General features: G+C 44.5%; 1 protein-coding gene across 1 annotated transcript in view; it reads left to right on the top strand.

Annotated features, from left to right (window-relative positions):
- The window catches only part of LOC311027176 (rho guanine nucleotide exchange factor TIAM2-like), a 53,986-nt gene extending 38,954 nt beyond the window's left edge, over positions 1-15,032 (top strand). Inside the window, exons 13-24 of the mRNA XM_084031043.1 lie at positions 4,656-4,844; positions 6,544-6,612; positions 6,691-6,816; positions 6,897-7,005; positions 7,109-7,288; positions 8,346-8,464; positions 8,548-8,656; positions 8,738-8,796; positions 11,574-11,664; positions 11,753-11,840; positions 12,282-13,250; positions 14,199-15,032. Of these exons, the coding sequence (XP_083887169.1) occupies positions 4,656-4,844; positions 6,544-6,612; positions 6,691-6,816; positions 6,897-7,005; positions 7,109-7,288; positions 8,346-8,464; positions 8,548-8,656; positions 8,738-8,796; positions 11,574-11,664; positions 11,753-11,840; positions 12,282-12,804 (1,662 nt within the window). The 3' untranslated portion in view covers positions 12,805-13,250; positions 14,199-15,032. The remainder of the gene's footprint in view (positions 1-4,655; positions 4,845-6,543; positions 6,613-6,690; positions 6,817-6,896; positions 7,006-7,108; positions 7,289-8,345; positions 8,465-8,547; positions 8,657-8,737; positions 8,797-11,573; positions 11,665-11,752; positions 11,841-12,281; positions 13,251-14,198) is intronic.
- Positions 15,033-16,553: the final 1,521 nt, after the last annotated feature.

Raw genomic sequence — 16,553 nt, 5'->3', positions numbered from 1 at the left:
TCTAATCAGCCAATAACATGGCAGCAACTCAATGCATTTAGGCATGTAGACATGGTCAAGACGATCTGCTGCAGTTCAAACAGAGCATCAGAATGGGGAAGAAAGGTGATTTAAGTGACTTTGAACGTGGCATGGTTGTTGGTGCCAGACGGGCTGGTCTGAGTATTTCAGAAACTGCTGATCTACTGGGATTTTCACGCACAACCATCTCTAGGGTTTACAGAGAATGGTCCGAAAAAGAGAAAATATCCAGTGAGCAGCAGTTCTGTGGGCGCAAATGCCTTGTTGATGCCAGAGGTCAGAGGAGAATGGCAAGACTGGTTCAAGCTGATAGAAAGGCAACAGTAACTCAAATAACCACTACACCACCACCACAACCGAGGTATGCAGAAGAGCATCTCTGAACGCACAACACGTCGAACCTTGAGGCGGATGGGCTACAGCAGCAGAAGACCACACCGGGTGCCACTCCTGTCAGCTAAGAACAGGAAACTGAGGCTACAATTCGCACAGGCTCACCAAAATTGGACAATAGAAGATTGGAAAAACGTTGCCTGGTCTGATGAGTCTCGATTTCTGCTGCGACATTCGGATGGTAGGGTCAGAATTTGGCGTCAACAACATGAAAGCATGGATCCATCCTGCCTTGTATCAACGGTTCAGGCTGGTGGTGGTGGTGTAATGGTGTGGGGGATATTTTCTTGGCACACTTTGGGCCGATTAGTACCAATTGAGCATCGTGTCAACGCCACAGCCTACCTGAGTATTGTTGCTGACCATGTCCATCCCTTTATGACCACAGTGTACCCATCTTCTGATGGCTACTTCCAGCAGGATAACGCGCCATGTCATAAAGCGTGAATCATCTCAGACTGGTTTCTTGAACATGACAATGAGTTCACTGTACTCAAATGGCCTCCACAGTCACCAGATCTCAATCCAATAGAGCACCTTTGGGATGGGGTGGAACGGGAGATTCGCATCATGGATGTGCAGCTGACAAATCTGCAGCAACTGCGTGATGCTATCATGTCAATATGGACCAAACTCTCTGAGGAATGTTTCCAGTACCTTGTTGAATCTATGCCACGAAGGATTAAGGCAGTTCTGAAGGCAAAAGGGGGTCCAACCCGGTACTAGCAAGGTGTACCTAATAAAGTGGCCGGTGAGTGTGTATATATATATAACTTTCCTATTTATTTTGATTTTATTTATTTGTATACATTTTCTGATTTATTTACTTTGGCATTTATTTTATTTGTTTGAAACGCATTTATTTATTTTTAAACATATGTATATATGTTTGTTATTTTCCGTGTGCATTCTCTTACCATTTATTTGCTTATAATTCTGTGTGCATCCCCCCTATTTATCTCCCCAAACATATATCTATATTATTTTGTTTATACATTTCATATTTCCATTTCACTCATGTAGTGTGTAAATATCATTTGAAAATATGGTGAAACGACACAGCTGTGGGCTGTGAGGCAGGTTAGTTTCTGGTTCAGATTCTCACGGTGGACAGTGGCCTCTGTGGAACAACTTGAGGAGAGGAACAATGTGTTTCCTTCACTGAACCCGTTTGCATTTTCTACAACCCTGTTGTGCTCCATGAAGCTCATACACCTGTCACGTGACCTGTGATCAGGCTGGTAATCCAGGCTTACTCCTCCAGGAGTGTTTGTGTGTGAAGTCTGACCCGAGGAGGATTAATGGCCTCCGCTCGTCCAGACGGAGACACCTTGTAGTTGTTGTTGCTGGCCGGTGGCGGCTCGCGGAGGTGACCTCTGATCCCGGCCGAGGCCTCCCCCACATCCTGGTCTCTGACCATGGGTGCCCTGTGCTGGGTGCTGCCGCCGGAGGAGGACGAGGAGGTGCTGCAGGAGGAGGAGGGAGGGGAGGCGTCTCCTGGTGGAGGTCTGCTGGACGAGTTGGTCTGCTGTCTGAGCTGCAGTCAGCCACCCGACACTGTCGTACTGCTGGTAAACAGAGAGGAGGGCGCTGTCCTGGATGCTACAGTAAAACTACAGTAATACTACTGCAGTTCTGCTGGTAAACAGAGAGGAAGCAACTGTCCTGGATACTACAGTAAAACTACAGTAATACTACTGCAGTACTGCTGGTAAACAGAGAGGAGGACGCTGTCCTGGATACTACAGTAATACTACAGTAATACTACTGCAGTACTGCTGGTAAACAGAGAGGAGGACGCTGTCCTGGATACTACAGTAAAACTACAGTAATACTACTGCAGTACTGCTGATAAACAGAGAGGAGGACGCTGTCCTGGATACTACAGTAATACTAAAGTAATACTACTGCAGTACTGTTGGTAAACAGAGAGGAAGACGCTGTCCTGGATACTACAGTAAAACTACAGTAATACTACTACAGTTAGTGGGTCATGCTATGTAGAGTCGAGGTGAAGTCTGAACAGGTGAGTCTTGAGCCTTTTTCGGAAGATGGCAAATGACTCTGCTGTCCTGACATTGGTCGGGAGTTTGTGCCACCACTGAGACGCCAGAACAGAGAAGAGTCTGGACTTTGCTGAGCGACATTTGTTTGATTTCAGCGATGGTGGTACCAGCCGGCCAGCTGAAGTAGAGGAGCGAAGTTCTCTCTTCGGGGCGTGTGGTTTGACCAGTGTTTGAAGGTAGATGGGTGCCGTTCCATTGATGGCCCTGAAGGCCAGTGCCATCGTTTTGAATTGGATGCGTGCTGCAACAGGGAGCCAGTGGAGGTCACGGAGGAGGGGGGTCACATGGGAGAATTTGGGTAGATTGAAGATAAGGCGTGCTACAGCGTTCTGGATACGCTGCAATGGTTTATTCGCAGAGGCTGGGAGTCCGGCCAGGAGAGAGTTGCAGTAGTCAAGGCGGGAGATGACCAGTGCTTGGACCAAGAGCTGCGTTGCATCCTTTGTGAGGAAGGTCCGAATCCTGCGGATATTGTAGAGGGCAAATCTGCAGGATCGGGCCACAGAAGTGATGTTGGGGGTGCAGGATAGTTGGTCATCGAGGATTACACCACGGTTCCTCGCAGTTGAGAAAGGTAATACTGTGATGCCCTCGACAGTGACTGACAGGTCCATGCGAGGGCAGTCTTTCCCTGGGATGAAGGGGAGTTCGCTTTTATTCAGGTTAAGCTTGAGGTGATGTGCAGTTGTCCAGACAGAGATGTCAGCCACACAGTCCGAGATGTGAGTTGCAATTTGAGTGTCAGAGGTTGGGGGAAAAGAGAGGAACAGCTGGGTGTCATCTGCGTAGCAATGGTAGGAGAATCCATGTGATGTAATAACAGAACCTAGTGATCTGGTGTATAGTGAGAACAGAAGTGGTCCTAATACTGAGCCTTGAGGGACACCCGTGTCCAGAGAACAGGGTTTGGACATAGAGCCATTCCATGTGACCTGAAAGGTGCGATTTGTCAGGTATGATGTAAACCAGGTGAGAGCAGAGTCAGTTATGCCAAGTTCAGCCAGGGTGGAGAGGAGGATTTGGTGGTTGACTGTGTCGAATGCAGCAGATAGGTTGAGGAGAATGAGAACGGAGGAGTGTGATGAGGCTCTGGCATCTCGCAGGGACTCGGTCACTGTGAGGAGGGCCGTCTCAGTGGAGTGAGCAGTCCTGAATCCTGATTGATTAGGGTCAAGGAGGTTGTTCTGCGAGAGATAGGATGACAGTTGGTTGTAGGCGGCACGTTCCAAGGTTTTAGAGAGGAATGAAAGAAGAGATACAGGTCTGTAGCTTTGGATGTCAGCAGCGTCTAGGGTGGGTTTTTTAAGGAGGGGCTTCACTGTAGCTGTCTTAAAAGCTGCTGGAATGACACCTGAGGTGAGGGAGGAGTTGATCAGGGTGGTGAGGAATGGCAAGATGTAGTGTGAGATGTCTTGGAGAAGAGAGGAGGGAATCGGGTCAAGGGAGAAGGTGGTGGCACGGTTAGATGTAACAAGTGCGTGAACGTCTTCAGAGGTGAGAAGGCTAAAGCTGGTAACAGAAAGGAGGACGCTGTCCTGGATACTATAGTAATACTACTGCAGTACTGCTGGTAAACAGAGAGGAGGATGCTTTCCTGGATACTACAGTAATAGTACAGTAATACTGCTTTGAATACTACTGCAGTACTGTTGGTAAACTGAGAGGACGCTGTACTGAATACTACAGTAATACTGCTTCCATTAGTACTGTAGTACTGTTGGTAAACAGAGAGGAGGATGCTGTACTGAATACTACAGTAATACTGCTACCGATACTACTGTAGTACTGTTAGTAAACAGAGAGGAGAACGCTGTCCTGAATACTACAGTAATACTGCTTCCAATACTACTGTAGTACTGTAGGTAAACAGAGAGGAAAACAATGTCCTGAATACTACAGTAATACGACAGTAATACTGCTTCCAATACTACTGTAGTACTGTTGGTAAACAGAGAGGATGACGCTGCTGCTGTTGATGTTTCACCAGGGAGTCTACTGCAGTAAAACCACCATAATACCACTTTATTATTTATTTATATATATATATATATATATATATATATATATATATACACACTGCATATATTATGTTGCGTGTTGCGTTTAATGACCCCTCCAATAGGAGTGAGATAATCATCTCCACGTTAACAGGCAGTGATTTTATTTTGTCCTCAGGCCATGGAGCGGGTTCATGCTCTCTACCAAACCTTCCCAGAAGGCCGAGCGGCAGAGGCTGATGTTCCCAGGAACCCGTACAGTGGGGAGGGTGGCCGGCAGCCCCCCAGCCCCGCCCACCTGAGTGTGTGTCAGCGGCTGCGTAAAGTCATCCAGGAACTGGTGGACACCGAGAAGTCCTATGTCAAGGTCAGTACTACTGCAGCAGTACTGCTGCTGTACTAGTACTATTAACTAATTCATGCAACTGTAGTACTACTGCAGCAGTACTACTGCTGTACAAGTACTATGAACTCATGCATGCAACTGTAGTACTACCAGTGTTGGGCAAGTTACTTCAAAAGCGTAATGCATTATTTATTACTTGTTACTGTCATTTCAAAGTAATTAGTTACATTACAATATTACTGTCTTTGAATTGTAAGGCATTACACTACTTTTACATTACTTTTGCATTACTTTTCGCCAAAATAAAAGGAAATATGGATTTTTTGTTCTCAATAGATCTTCTTGTGTTCAATGCAGCTCATTACACAGCAGGATGTGATGTTTTTCACTTCAAAATAAAAGAACGAAAAACGGAAAATGACTCGTATCCCGTTATTCGTTTAAAAAACGGAAAACGAGAAACGGAAAATGACTCGTTAACTGATATTAGATATTGTGTTCATGAATGGGATTCGGGGATGAAATAACAGGGCCATTTTTCATTCCAGATTTGCCGTTCGTCTTTTTTAATGACCTTGAAGGCGCTGTATGCTGTGAAATTACCTGAAAGCCTACCTGAGACATTTAGGGGAGCTCTAAAACACTGTTCATTAACGCTCTGACAGCGTCTGACGCTCGCGTTTTGAAATAAACCTACTGTTTTAAACACGCACCAAAAGCGTTATGACGCGGACATAAAAGCGGTTCAAAACCGACGGGGAGAACCGAAGCCGTCGCCCCTCAGCTGTTGATCCACGATGTGACTGCAGGGGTCGGCTGCGCTCTGACCCGCTCCGTGAGTCGGTGTCCAGCTCATGGAGCCTGCTAACAACAGCGCTTAATTAACATAGTGTAGAGTTACACGGACCGGCTTTCACACTTTTCCAAAAGTGGAGCGTATGCCCATCTTGCTATCGCGAATGTAGAGTCAATTGATTTAGGGTTTAAAATGCATTGTAACGCGCGTTACTGAGATTTGTACCGAGTAAAATATTACCAGTTTTTTTTTTGTAATGCCTTACATTACCGCGTTACAGCAAAACGTAATGCATTACAGTAATGCATTACTTTTGTAACGCGTTACTCCCAACACTGAGTACTACTGATATTATAATATTACTACTGCAGTACTACTACTGCAATTGATGCAACTGTAGTACTGCTAATAATACCACTGCAACTACCACTGCAGTACTACTACTAAAACTGGCAGTGTTTCCCACAGAATCCGATTCTATTTGTGGTGCCCTCACACACTTTCAATTATCAATTAATAAATAATACCACTGTATATCAGGTGCTCCATTGCTCCACTTTAAGTGACAGCTCCACAGCCTAATTGTAGCAAAGTTTGATTTGATTGGGGAATTCAGCCAATACTACTGTTGCAGAAATACTAAAATACGATTACAGCAACTGAAATTGCTACTGCAGTACAACTACTGCAACTGATAGTACTGCAGTAATACAACTGCAATTTATAGTACCACAGTACTACTACTGCAACTAATACTACTGCTGATTATGCTACTACTGCTAAAAAATACTACTTTAACTATTATTAGTACTACTACTGCAGCTAATAGTACTACAGTACTACAACTGCAACTCCTAGTACTGCAGTACTACTACTGCAACTAATACTACTGTATACTGTAAATCCGTCTCCCGTCCCCATCAGGACCTGGCCTGCCTCTTTGACATCTACCTGACTCCGTTGCAGCAGGAGACCTTCCTCAGAAAAGAAGAGGTACAAACACAGACATGTCACAGTGCTGAGACGTTCCGGTTGTTGTCGGTGTCCCTGAACGCAGCGTCTCTCCTGCAGATGGAGGCGTTATTCGGCAGCCTGCCGGGTATGCTGGACTTCCAGAGAGTCTTCCTTCAGACGCTGGAGGAGAGAATCGGCTCCTGTCCCAACTTCAGCCACTTGGAGACGCCCGGGGAGTTCAAGGTGAACATTCAGATGATACTTCAGATGCGTTTCCTAATCTCAGTCAATATTTGAAAATCATTTCTCCGTCTCTGCCTTAGAAACTCCTCTTCTCATTGGGAGGATCTTTTCTTGACTACGCCGACCACTTCAAGCACTACAGTGGCTTCTGTGCCAACCACATCAAAGTCCAGAAGGTTCTGGAGAGAGGTGAGTTTGATCCGTCACACTGCTCAAGACACAACGTGGAGTTATTTCTTTGTTCTTAGAAGAACGACCCTGAGTTTGGTCTGACAAAACTTTATTTTCACAGCAAAGACGGATGGAGCCTTCAAACACTTCTTGGAGGCAAGGAATCCGACTAATCAGCACTCTTCATCGCTAGAATCGTATTTGATCAAACCAGTTCAGAGAGTCCTGAAGTATCCCCTGCTGCTGCGAGAGCTAGTGTCTCTGACGGACCCCGAAAGCCCTGAACACACACACCTGACAGGTACAACACACGCCTGACAGGTACAACACACACACACACACACCTGACAGGTACAACACACACACAAACACACACGTGACAGGTACAACACACACACACCTGACAGGTACAACACACACACACACACACACACACACACACCTGACAGGTACAACACACACACACGCACACCTGACAGGTACAACACACACACACACACACACACACACACACACACACACACACACAACTGACAGGTACAACACACACACACGTGACAGGTACAACACACACACACACACACACACACACACCTGACAGGTATAACACACACACACACACCTGACAGGTACAACACACACACACACACACCTGACAGGTACAACACACACACACACACACACACACACACACCTGACAGGTACAACACGTACACACCTGACAGGTACAACACACACACACACCTGACAGGTACAACACACACACACCTGACAGGTACAACACACACACACACACACACACACACAACACACACGCACACACCTCACAGGTACAACACATACGCACACACACACACACACCTGACAGGTATAACACACACACACCTGACAGGTACAACACACACACACACACACACACCTGACAGGTACAACACGCGCACACACACACACACACACACACCTGACAGGTACAACACACACACACACACCTGACAGGTACAACAAACACACACACACACACACCTGACAGGTACAACACACACACACACACACACACATCTGACAGGTACAACAAACACACACACACACACCTGACAGGTACAACACACACACACACACACACACACACACACACACACACACACACACCTGACAGGAACAACGCACACAGACACACACACTTGACAGTACAACACACACACACACACACATTGAATCTCCTTTATGAGAGTGTCCTGGACCAAGGGGGCAGCTGTAATGATAACTGCAGCCTGTAGTGGTCATGAAAAAACTGAGTTCTATACTTAGTTAACTTATTTATATACATGCTAACTGTAGTTCCAATGCTGTCCACACAGAGGCGCTGCGAGCGATGGAGAAGGTGGCGACTCACATCAACGAGATGCAGAAGATCTACGAGGATTACGGCTGTGTGTTTGACCAGCTGGCTGTAGAGCACAGTGCACCTGACAAACAGGTACACAAACACATCACACACACCCCGCCACCGGACTCTCTTCTGTGGGACTGACCCCCCCCCCCCCCCCCTCCCCTCCCCAGGTGACAGAGATCTCGATGGGGGAGTTTCTGATCCATTCGTCGGTGGTTTGGTTGAACCCGCTGCCCTGCCTGGGACGCCTGAGAAAAGAACCGGAGCTCACACTGTTCGGTGGGTACGGACTCTGATCGTTCATTATGTGATGAAGAGAGAGGTGTGAGCGTTGTGAGTAACTTCCTGCTGTGTCCTCAGTGTTCAAACGAGCTGTCATCCTGGTTTACCGTGAGAACAGCAAGCTGAAGAAGAGGATGGTGAGTCATCCTCTCTCACGTTTTTCTACGAGTAGATAAGAGTCTTGAAGAATTGTTTTTTACATGGTATCACCTGTCAAAACTAAAGCAGGTATTTAGTATATTACTTGAAAGCTCCATCAGGGTTTATTATGATTCCTTGGTTAATTTACAGCTGCAGATTTGGTTCAGCAGTGTGTTCAAGTCCAAATGTTGGACATTCAGGGGACTCTGTTTACAGAGACCTTAGTGAGACCTTCAGTTGGTAATCCAAATGCAAGTGGGGGGCCATTTTTGGATCTCTCACTGATGCGTTCAAGGACACGCATTGCATTGATATCAGTGCTTTTCAGCAGCAGAGGACCAGTTCTCAGACATTGTAGTGTACTTGAATTCCTCACAGCTTATGACGGCTTCACTTTTTCTGCACTTCAATTTTATTTATAGTGTCATTTTACAACAGAAGTAATCTCAGGACACTTAACACATTGAGCAGGACTTGAACACGCTCACGATTTTCAGTTTTCAGCGACAGTGGCGAGAAAAAACTGCCTTAACAGACTTTTAGGCAGAAATTTTGTGCAGCCCAGGCCCTTGCGTCCAACTGCATGTGGTTTAGGTAGTAGTATAGTAGTAGTAATAGCATTATCAGTCATGGCAGTATTAACAGAATCAATAGTATCAACAGTAGTATTCCATGGCAGCACAGCCCTGCAAGATGGATGCTGAGTGCTCCATTGCTCCACTTTAAGTGACGGCTCCACAGCCTACTTGTAGCAAAGTTTGATTTTATTGGGGAATTCAGGGAGACAATCCTTCCTGAACAGTAAGTGTGCACGGAGAGGAGGGGCTATTCACAGACAGTCCGAGAGACAGCGAGACAGAGCGAAATCGGGGGGAGGGGCTGATGCGCTGCATGCAGCTCTACAATTAAATACGATTTTACCCATTTTAAATAGTTAGAAAAAATGAAATCAATATGTGGCAGTCAATGTTGATATACTGGCGGGCCGCCACAAATAAATCAATGTATGGGAAACACTGGTGTGTGTGTGTGTGTGTGTGTGTGTGTGTGTGTGTGTGTGTGTGTGTGTGTGTGTGTGTGTGTGTGTGTGTGTGAACGAAAATGACAGGGAGAAAGAGTGCTATGCAGAGATGAATGAACGGAACAATATTTATATTTCAAAATCACTTAAAAAAAAAGTTAATCTTTGTATGGGAAATAGTGAATTGAGTATCATCTGAATAAAAATGGAAGTTTATAGAGTGTCTTCTAATGACATTGCCTAAAGGAAGCATATATAAGTTGAAACCAATTGGTCCGAGCACAGAACCTTGAGGAACACCGTGTTTAACTTCAGTGTGCCTGGAGGATTTTTCATTGACATGCACAAACTGAGATCGATTGGATAATAGGGCTTAAACCAGCTTAATGTGGTTCCTTTGATGCCAATTAATTTTTCAAGTCTACATATTAGAATCTCATGGTTAATGGTGTCAAACGCAGCACTAAGATCTAGTAGGACAAGTACAGAAACCAGTCCTTTGTCAGAAGCAATTAGAAGGTAATTTGTCATTTTCACCAGAGCTGTCTCTGTACTATGATGTACTCTAAATCCTGACTGGAAGTCCTCAAGTAGACTGTTGTTTATAAAGTCACACAGCTTGATAGGTACACAGCGACTACTTTCTCAGGGATCTTAGAGAGAAAAGGAAGATTTGAATCGGTCTGTAGTTTTCTAAAACCCCTGGATCTAGAGTAGGCTTTTGAAGAAGAGGTTTAATTACAGCTACTTTAAAGGACTGTGGCACATAGCCTGTTAATAAAGACACATTGATCATATCTAGTAAGGACGCGCTAACTAAGGGTAAGACTGTTCTCTTATTTTGTTATACTACATCAGAAGGTTTTCATGTGAAATCCCTCTTCTGTTGGACCAAATTAATTTAGTTGGTCGGGGGACAGACACCGTTCTTATGTCGTTTTGGTTTTGGGTGGGTGAATGCTCTAATGGAGGCGCAGAGAAGTGTGTAAGACTGCAACTCTGCTTCCTGGTCTCAACACTGGTTTGTCATGTTTTAGGACTACTAATGAAATCAGCAATGTTTCTAGATAGGAGAGCGGCTCCATCCAAAGTGGGGTGGATGCCATCTCTCCTGATCAGACCAGGTTTTCCCCAGAAAGGCTGCCAATTATCAACAAAGCCCACATGGTTATCTTGACACCACCTCAACAGCCAGCGGTGGAAAGATGACATGCGGCTATACATGTCATCACTAGTAAAGTTTGGAAGGGGACCAGAGAAAACTATGGAGTCCAACATTGTTTTTGCATATTCACACACCGACCAACATTAATTTTAGTGACGTCCGATTGGTGTAATCGGGTGTCATTAACACCGACGTGAATAACAATCTTACTGTATTTACATTTATCCTGAACCGGCAGTTTCAATTGAGCTTCGATGTCGCCCGCTCTGGCCCCTGGGACACATTTGACTAAAGTCACGTGTCTCACTATGGAGCTGCCAATGACCAGAGATGGCTTCTCAGCGGGTGTGTTGCTGAGTGGGGAAAATCGATTGGACACGTGAACATGGTGGTTAACCGTGGGCTTCGGTTTAGAACTATGCCTCCTTCGGACATTCACCAGCTTGACGGCAATTTTTGATTTTTTCAAATTTATTTTGTATTTTAACTGTAAAGCGACTTTGAGTACCATGACAAGCTCTCTATAGATAAATTGTTTCATTATCATTGTTTAAAAGTATTGATAGTATTTGTTCTGTGTTGGACAGACCGCTTCTCGCTCATCTGATCTGGATCCCTTCAGGTTCCGCTGGCTAATCCCAGTTTCAGCGGTTCAGGTCAGACCGGCCAACATCACAGGTCAGTGTTATAATCAATCTGTTATGGTGTCCAGGGGTAGTCGCTGTGCTACAGCTGCACTCACAGATGTACCTATATTTGTCATCAGGCTCAGAGAACCAGTGTGTGTGGGAGCTGGTTCACAGCAGGTCGGAGGCTGAGGGACGACCGGAGATGGTGTTCCAACTCTGCAGCAGGTAAAGAATCAGCTGTCTGAATCAATCTGTTTGATCGGAGCAAGAAGAATTAGCTTGTGATGAGATGGTGAATGAGATTTTGTCTTTTTGTGGTTTTAGAATAAATATATTTACAGAGCACCCCATCATTTTTACTGATGGAAACATTTTCCACATTTCAATGTAGTAAATTCCTTTTTTAATGGTGTGTGTGTATGTGTGTGTGTGTTCTTGTACTTCTATCATTGTGAGGACCAGTGTTATATATAAAAAGTCCGGACACTTTGTCCTCTTTTCCTCCAAAGGTCTTTAAGACATTGTTTTATCGTTAGATTACTCATTTAATAGATTAGTCAATTCACAAAAAAATTAATTGGCAACTAATTAGTTTGATAATAAATGATGAAGATGTTATTAGCAGCAGTACACTCACTTCTGGGTGTGGTTTTGTTTGTGTTTCAGTGGTTTGGAGACGAAGGCCAGCGTGCTTCGAGCTCTTCGCTCCCTCCTCAGGGAGCGACCCCCCACCGGCTCCCTGAGGAGGACCAGGATGTCCACAGCAGAGAGGAGGAGGCAGCACAGAAGTCATGCCCAGAGGATGAGTCATCATCGGGTGGAGGAGAGCTGCACACCTGACGGCATGTCCATCCTGGGAGAAACATGTTCGGAGCCTCTGCTGCCCAGCCACGCTGCCTCCGACCCGGCGGGCAAGAGGACGAGACTCTGCTCCCTGACCAGCGAGCTGGAGGCTCAGCTGCAAAGGCTGAACTTCACCGAGGAGGAGGCGGAGCGAGGAGCGGTGGTGGCCTCTCAGAACGACGACAGGAGGAACGAGGAGAAGAGGCGGAGCTCCAGTCTGCGACGAAGTCCTGGAGGAAGTGGGCTGGACTTCAACAGCCTGCTGGAGAGAGACTTCAGTGTTCAGAGCATGACCTCCATGATTAACGAAGACTGTTTCTACGATGCTACACAGCTAACATGCTAACATCAAGCTGGAACCCCGAGAGGCAAACTAGAGTCCACATACTGAAAAGTGTTTCTTTAATCCCAACACATCCTACAGACGTGAACAATATTTACAATATTTACAGAATTTGGGATATAACGACAACTTCTACCTCTGGAAACAACTTACATTTTTTGAGAAGAGGAAACCCAATCAGCCAGTTTCAGAAGTAATTTTCAAGCATTTAAGTCATCCTTTTTTCTTCAGTGTCCGTCATCGTAGACACCTGAAATACATGTCACCAATTAATTAAACGGAAAGCTTCGCCGTTCAGGAACAAACCAGTCAAACCCGATACAGGCTACATCCACCAACAAACAGCTGTCATGCCATCATTCTGATGTCTCGTTACCGAAAAAAAAAATATATATACATGCTTTATGATTTATATGTTATCTGTTAAATTGAGCAGTATGTTTAATAGAGTTGAGCCGGATACTCGGCTGAAACGAGTATCCGGTACGGATAAAGCACTTTTGCCGAGTACGAGTATTATACGAGTAATACGAGTCAATATCTGTGCTCGGATTAAATAAAAATCCTCATTGGGTAGCTGACTGTGTCTGCGTCCTGTGATATGCTACAGCCCCTCCCCTACACACTCGCAGACGTGTTGTTGTGTCCGCTCTGATCACTCACACACAGAACAGCTCTCTGTCTCTCCCTCAGTCACTCAGGTTCGCGGGTCGTTTTCCGTTAATGTTTAGGGTTTCTTTCTTCAGCTTCAGGTTTGTTATTACTTAGATTGGTACTTACTTATGAACTAGTAGAGTTCTGGTACTTCGTTCAGATGTGGTGCCGACTCGCGTTGCGTCTCTGCCTGTCGGAGATTTTTCTTTTTCTTTTTTTAACCGTCATCTGGCTGCCTGGCTCTAACACTTTCTTGCTGTATTTCGTGAAAAAATAAAGCTGGTAGTGGTATAAATATTGGAAATCAAGCTACACACACACACACACACACTCTCTCTCTCTCTCTCTCCCTCCACCTCTCTCTCTCTGCCGTCGGGAGTTTTTTTTTTTTTTTAACCGTCAACTGGCTCTAACGTTTTTTTTTTTTTTTTACTTCTTGCACTGACTGTCTGACACTTTCTTGCTGTATTGGATAAAAAATAAAATAAAGCTAGTAGTGGTATAAATAATATTAAGCTACACACACGCCCCCCCCCCCTCCCTCTCTCATGATCAGTGATACAGAATAATGAGTGACACAGAGAATACCAGTCAGAGTTTTCTTAACTTAAATCCCGCCCACTTTCGGGTTAGGCCCCGCCCACTCCGAGTACAGATACAGATACAGATAATTCATATGGTTAACAGATACAGATACAGATACAGATAATGCTGTACTCGCTCATCCCTAATGTTTAATGGAGTCTGGAATGTGAAGCAGAAGCTCACTAAAATCCTAACTTTTTGCACAATGGGCTGTCGGACAAATGGGCTTTCATTCCAATAGGACATTTTGCTATCTACCATTAGAATAATGGGCCTTCAGACCAATGGGTGGTCCCCAAAAATAAAAACACTTTTTGAAAACACCATTTATTTTACTTTTTCAAGGATACCAAAGAGGATTTAATGAGATTTAATGATGAAGAACGACGAAGGAATCTTTTGATTCCAGAAGAAACAGTTGTAATTTGTCTGGAACCTTCTTTGCGTTTTTGAAATCTCACAGTGGATTGACCAGTTTAACAGATCAAAGTCTCAATATTTACAAGTGACCTCCAAGTGGTCCTTTTTTAAACAGCTACATTTCCGTCAGTTTTGATTTGAGGATCTTCAAAAAACATCTTATTTTACATTTTATTGTCAAAGGTGTCATTTATGTACAATTGTGTTCTTGAAAGAAGAGAATTTGTGTCAAGCAACAATATGACGTGTTCAGCTGCCTGAACACATCATATTTTTTAGCGTCATGTGTTGTAATGTTCAGCTTGTAAATGTTTATTTCTCAGCTGTAGTTTTCTGTTTAACAGATGTTTCTTGACAAAAGCAGTTTGGAGTAAAATGTGTGGAGCTGCTGGATCACATCACAGCCTTGGTTGTATTTATACGTTTTGTTTTGTGACCAAAACACGATGGTGAAGCCAGTGTTTCATTGTAAAGGATCAAGTGATTTTTATTAACTGTTAAAGTATTTCGTAATTTATTTTCTTAAATATTTGTGTACATCTTTTTCATGACTTGATGCTGTTAAAGCCCAATAAATGAGTATTTAATAATTGTTTAATTTGACTTGTTCAACTTTAAAAACTTCAAACAAATACTTTGTAAACATACAACCATGCATGGGATTATAATTTTCGATCATGTTTTTTATGTCCAGGCCCGACAGTAAGGCTACGTTCACACCGCAGGTCTTAATGCACGATTCCGATTTATGGCTCAAATCCGATTTTTTGTTTGGCTGTTCACATTACCTCTTTAAATGCGGCCTGTCTACGGATTGCTGTGTGAACAGCTCACGCTCCTGAAGTGACCCGCATGCGCAGTTGATCATTGATGACATCACGCCACAGCGGTGTTTACGGAAGCGAACATGGCAACGGCAACCGGTAACGTGGGACTGTATGGCTTCATGCTAAAAACAGTGTGTGGCGGCAGCCGGCAAATTTGCTTCGCTGCTGTCCTCCATGTTTGTTTTGGCTCCCGCCCGCTTTTCAATCAACTTTATTTGTCATTCATTTACAAAACAGTGCAGCGCGGGACAGAATGACGTCAAAGTCGCATTAAATGCGACCTGGCTGTTCAGACTGCGGTCGCATTCAAAAAAATCCGATACGTATCCGATTCAGTACCACATTTAAATGTGGCCTGAATCTGATTAGAAAATGTCAGATTCAATGCGACTTGTGCTGTTCACATTGTCAAAAGCAAATCAGATATGGGTCACATATGAGCGAAAAAATCAGATTCAGGTCACTTGTAACTGCGGTGTGAACGTAGCCTAAGAGGACTCAGATGCAGAGGTTGATCAGCTCAGGCAGATCTTTATTTCACACTTCCTTGACAGAGTGAGAACAAAACAGGCTTTGAAATTCTTGGGCTAAGAACTGAGAACCGTGAAAGCACTTACACACACAAGAACCCTTACGGGGAAAAGATAACAAAGAATCACTCCCAAGGGAGGCAAAGAAACAGGCTGAGACTACTCTACTCTGTGGATTAACTATGAATACAAGGTTATAAACATAAACTGTGCTACACTAGGGCTAAAAAAGTACAAAGCAAAAACACTCTAATGGAGATCAGCATGAGGCTATAAACAGAAATAACTAGCTTCTCTAAAGCTGACCAGAAACTACAACAGAAAATCACTCTTAATCAAGATCATACAAAAGCATGGGATTCTTGGCTTGGGCTGTGGACGAACAAACAGGCTGGAGATACGTGGACGGACGATATACTTGGACACAGGTGTAAAGTGTTCTTTGTTTGACCAACCAGTGAAAGTGGACAAGGCAACACAAGACAAAAGGTACGGTTTAAAGGAGTCCTTTTTATTTATAGAAATATATAAAAACTAATCAAGTCTATGGGGGAAGTAATTAAAAGAGTCTGGAGGAGGTGGCTGAGAGCGTGGCTCCGTGTGGCCTGGTGAGTGGCCGGGCTTCACTCACACAGGCTGGCAGGCTGGCTGGATCTGCTGGTCAGTTGGTGTACTGGTTCGGTGTCAAGGCTGTATCATCATTGCTGGCGCTGTGTGCTGTGCTGCTTACGACTGC

Source organism: Eutrigla gurnardus (genome assembly GCF_963514095.1).
Source record: "Eutrigla gurnardus genome assembly, chromosome: 16".
Lineage (NCBI taxonomy): Eukaryota > Metazoa > Chordata > Actinopteri > Perciformes > Triglidae > Eutrigla > Eutrigla gurnardus.
The sequence above is the reverse complement of the archived record's forward strand: the minus strand, read 5'-3'. Positions and strand labels throughout refer to the sequence as shown.